This window comes from Primulina tabacum, chromosome 2 (assembly GCF_025594145.1).
Source record: "Primulina tabacum isolate GXHZ01 chromosome 2, ASM2559414v2, whole genome shotgun sequence".
NCBI lineage: Eukaryota > Viridiplantae > Streptophyta > Magnoliopsida > Lamiales > Gesneriaceae > Primulina > Primulina tabacum.
In genome coordinates, this window is record NC_134551.1 from 43,777,210 (window position 1) to 43,781,945 (window position 4,736).

Consider the following 4,736-nt stretch of genomic DNA (forward strand, 5'->3'; position numbering starts at 1 on the left):
CCAGGGCCGAGCAACCCCGTCCCAATGAGAATTTGGGGAACTTGACCCTGGAATAGTTGGACCAATTTATCACTCGAACAGTGGATGAGGCTATGAAGAGGAACTAAGAATCTATGTTTGCTGAGGAGCAGGCCACTTGCCAGGAGCGAGAGGAAAATGCCGAAGGCCATCAGAGCAGGTTTGAAGAGACACAACCCTTCCAAAGTAGGGAAATTAGTGAGATGGGAGAGATGTGGAAGGAAATACGGATGTTGAGACAACAGATGAGAAGCAGAGTGTCGGCCCCCAAGAGAGGAAGTTTTTTTTCACTGGCCATTTTGGAATAAGGGCTTCCTCCAAATTTTCGACAGTCAAACGTGGGAGAATATGACGGACATACTGACCCCAAAGAACACTTGGGGAGATTTGAGAATGCGGCTCTGTTGCATAAATATTCGGATGTAGTCAGGTGCAGGGTGTTTCTGGGCACGTTGGTGAGGTCAGCCCAGCAATGGTTTAATACCCTGCAGGCCAACTCCATACAGTCTTTCGAGGATTTTTATACGGCTTTCTTGCACTGATTTGCTAGCAGCAAAAGGCATCAGAAAAATTATGTGAGCATGTTCGTGATGAAACAACAAGAAGCTGAAACTTTGTGAGAATTTGTCCAGCGTTTCAACAGCGTGGCGCTGGAAATACCAGCAACAATCCCTGACATCATGATAAGTGCCTTCACACAAGGATTGAGGGGAGGAGAGTTTTTCAAATCGCTGCTCAAGAAACCTCCGTCGAGTTATGATGATCTGTTAGCTCAGGTGGAAAAATATGTAAATCTAGAGGACGCCCAGTGGCATAAGAGGTTGGAGTAGCGTCCTGGGGGAGAAAGAGTTGAGGGAGCGGAGAGAGGAGGAAGGAAGAGGGGTGCGGGTGAAAGGGAGGAGGACAAGAATAGAGGTAGAGGATAATTCTCATCACATGTTCCTCTGAAAAGAAATTGAGATAAAGTGATGGAGGTGAGATAATCAGGGGAGAGAGGGGAGAAGTCGTCGAGGATAGAGGGCAATGCTAGGTTCCGATGCGGGGCAGGAAAGAAGGATCCTTATCCGGGAGTGAGCCGAGATCTCACCCATCTCCTAGGCGGGGTCGAGGCCCTCAGTGGATAAATTAGAGGGTCGGGGAGCCGAGGAGGGAAGGTCGAGGTCAGGATGTCTCTCTGGAGCCCGTTGAACTGAGGTGGAGAATGAATGAGGATAACCACCCTACTAGATGAATTATTCATATGATCTCATGGGTGTTACTGATGGAGATTCCGGGCGAGCTCGGAAAGCGCATGGGAGGAGGCTGGCTTTGAAATATCTAGGGGTACGGACCTACCCCAGGATCCTGTCATCAGTTTTGGACTGGAAGACCTCCGAGGCGTTGTGGCTCCACATAACGATGCGTTGGTGGTGACGGCCACCGTTGCCAATTACGATGTGGCACGAATCTTTATTGATAATGGAAGCTTTGTGAATATCTTATTCAAGAGCACTATGGACCAGATGAAGGTAAAAGGATTTGAGTTTGAGCCGATCTCTACTCCTCTTTATGGGTTTGCAGGACATGCCATTCTTCCATTAGGTCAGATTGTCCTTCGTATATCTTTGGGACATGAGCCTCGACGAGTAACAAAGATGACAACATTTACCGTTGTGGACACCCCATCAGCGTCCAATGGAATTCTGGGACGATCAACCCTAAAGGATTTCAGAGCAGTAGCGTCATTATATCATCAGAAGCTGAAGTTCTGTAAGAAGGGGGTTGGAGTCCTGTGCGGGGACCAGAAAGTTGCACGCTGGTGTTATGAAAGAATAGTGAAGGAAGAAGGAAAGAGGGCACGGGTGGAGGTGAGTATGATCAGGAGGGGGAGGAGCGGATTGTCCGTGGTAAGGAAGGAGGTTAGAGAGATGATGGATGAAGAATCGGAGGTCATAGCGCTGGGACCCGAAAAGAAGATGCTCAGAATAGCCCTAACCTTGACCCAAGGGTTAGGGACGAACTCATTACTTGCTTACAGGCCAATCTCAGCATGTTCTCTTGGTCAGCTTTAGAGCTCACCGGGACGACCCCGAGTGTGGCAGAGCATCGGTTGATCATCTTGCCGAATGTCTGCCCGATAAAACAGAAGAAAAGACACTTCGGACTTGAGAAAGATAAAGCTATACGAAAAGAGGTGGGTGAATTGCTTGAGGTTGGGCACATTCGGGAAGGGCAATTTCCTACTTGGCTATCGAATGTCGTCCTAGTCCCAAAGAGTTCAAGGAAGTGGAGGATGTCTGTGGACTTCAGAGACCTAAACAAAGCATGTCCTAAAGATTGTTATCATTTGCCCCGGATAGATCAATTGGTGGACTCCACAGCTGGACACCATTATATGTGCATGTTGGATGCTTATTAGGGGTACCACCAAATCCCTTTGTCTATGGAGGACCAAGATAAAGTGAGTTTTATCACTTCTGAAGGGACTTTTTGTTACGTGGTCATGCCCTTTGGACTTAAAAATCTCAGAGCCACGTATCAACGATTGATGGATAGAGTCTTTTCTGAGCAGGTGGGAAGGAATGTCAAAGTGTACGTGGACGACATTATGGTAAAGTCAAAGTACTCAACCCAGCTCATATCTGATTTAGTGGAGACCTTTTCCACCCTCAGGGCCTATGGGCTGAAGTTGAACCCTCAGAAGTGTATCTTTGGGGTGAAGAGTGGGAAGTTTCTGAGTTATATGGTGACAGAGAGGGGATTGAGGCTAACCCCGAGAAGGTTCGAGCTATTCAAGATATAGTTCCTTCTCGAGGACACAATGATGTGCAAAATTTAACAGGGAGGATTGCTGCGCTGGCGAGGTTTATCTCGAGATCTGCTCACAGAAGCTTACCGTTCTTCCGGACTTTGCGAAAGGCGAAAAAATTTGAATGGAATCCGGATTGTGAGAAAGCTTTTAGAGATTTGGAGAAGTACCTTGCTGAGTTGCCTGTCCTGGCCAAACTTGCAGCAGGTGAGCCCTTGTGGGTATATCTATCTGCCATCGAGGGAGCTGTGAGTTCGGTCTTTGTCAAGCTAGAGGGATCAACTCAACAGCCAGTCTATTATGTCTCACATGCACTCAAGGGGGCAGAGATAAGGTAATCAGGGTTGGAAAAACTGGCTTTGGCCTTAGTGATGACAGCGAGACGTTTGAGACCCTACTTCCTATCTCATCCAATTGTGGTGCTCGCCAACAGTCCATTGGGGAGGATCTTAACTCATTCTGATATGTCTGGCCATTTGATTAAGTGGACTACTGAACTGGGAGAGTATGACATCCAGTATGAGCCGAGAACAGCTATTAAAGCGCAGGCCTTAGCCGATTTTCTGGCTGAGACTGTACATCAGGAGAATAAGGACCCTTGGAAAGTGTATTTGGATGATTTCTCGTCAAATGATGGAAGTGGAGTGGGAGTAGTACTGATTTCGCAAGCTGGGGAGGAGGCAAAGTTAGCGGTAAGGTTGGACTTTCGAGCATCCAACAATGAGGCAGAGTATGAGGCTGTGTTGGCAGGACTTCGAGCAGCCAGAAACGTGGGAGCTTCCAGGGTACTTATTTTTTCTGACTCACAGCTGGTAGCACAACAGATGAAGGGAGTATATGATGTGAAAGATGAAAACCTTATTGAGTATGCTCAAGAAGTAGACAGAGTCAGAGAAAAATTCACAGAGATTACGTTTGAACAGATTCACAGGAAAGAAAATGAAAAGGCGGATACTATAGCCAAAATGGCTGGAACAATGGGAAGTTTGAAGACTAGAGATGTGGTATTCCAAGTCGAACTCACACCTCACACGAGTTCGCCTGCAACTGAACAGGAGAAGGAGGTATGGAGGACTGGTATAGTTAATTATTTGAAAGAGGGAAAGCTTCCTGATAACCCTCACGAAGCTCGTAAGTTGAAGACAAAGTGTTCGCGTTATGTGATAGTCGAAGAAGTGTTGTACCAAAGGTCTTTTGTAGGGCCTCTTCTTCGGTACTTGAGTTATCAAGAGGCTGATTATGTGCTCCGAGAAGTTCATGAGGGGTGTTGTTAAAATCACCTGGGAGCTTATGCTTTGGCTAGGAAAGTGTTGCTAGCGGGTTACTGCTGGCCCTCAATGTTGCATGATGCCCAAGAACTAATAATGTCATGTGACCGGTCTCAACATCATGCGCGTTTACATCATCAGCCAGCCGCGCTGATGAAGACTATCTGAGCCGCCTTTCCTTTTTACCAGTGGGGAATGGATATTGTGGGGCTTTTTCCTATAGCTGTTGCTCAGAAGAAGTTCCTATTGGTAGCAGTCGACTATTTTTCGAAATGGTGGAAGCAGAGCCTTTGGCCAGAATCACTGAGAATGACGTCTTGAAGTTCTTGTGGAAGAATATAGTATGTAGATACGGGGTACCTAGGAGACTGATATCCAATAATGGGAGACAGTTCCAAAGGGCCAAGGTCCGATCTTGGTGTAAAGAGATGAAGATCCAATAAGTCTTTACATCTGTAGCTTACCCGCAGAGTAATGGGCATGTGGAGGTGACTAATCGAACGCTGGTGCAGGGTTTGAATGTTCGACTTGGCAATACTAAGGGAAATTGGGTGGATGAACTATCAAGTGTCCTATGGGCGTACCGAACCACTCCGAGAGAGGGAACCAAAGAAACTCCTTTCAGTTTGGTCTACGGTAATGAGGCAGTGCTCCCGGCTTAG

At 47.1% G+C, this 4,736-nt stretch overlaps 1 protein-coding gene across 1 annotated transcript; it reads left to right on the forward strand.

Annotated features, from left to right (window-relative positions):
- Nucleotides 1-1,511: 1,511 nt before the first annotated feature.
- LOC142537709 (uncharacterized) lies at nucleotides 1,512-4,736 on the forward strand. The gene is made up of 7 exons (XM_075643201.1): nucleotides 1,512-1,946; nucleotides 2,036-2,209; nucleotides 2,417-2,608; nucleotides 2,671-3,140; nucleotides 3,240-3,995; nucleotides 4,298-4,430; nucleotides 4,545-4,736. The coding sequence occupies exons 1-7, from the start codon at nucleotides 1,512-1,514 to the stop codon at nucleotides 4,734-4,736; spliced, it is 2,352 nt and encodes a 783-aa protein (XP_075499316.1).

Coding starts and splice junctions, on each gene's coding strand:
- LOC142537709 (XM_075643201.1), top strand. CDS start 1,512: ATGGACCAGATGAAGGTAAAAGGATTTGAGTTTGAGCCGATCTCTACT. Junction 3,141..3,239: donor CTCAAGGGGGCAGAGATAAG/GTAATCAGGGTT, acceptor GCTCGCCAACAG/TCCATTGGGGAGGATCTTAA. Junction 3,996..4,297: donor GAAGAAGTGTTGTACCAAAG/GTCTTTTGTAGG, acceptor TTTTTCCTATAG/CTGTTGCTCAGAAGAAGTTC.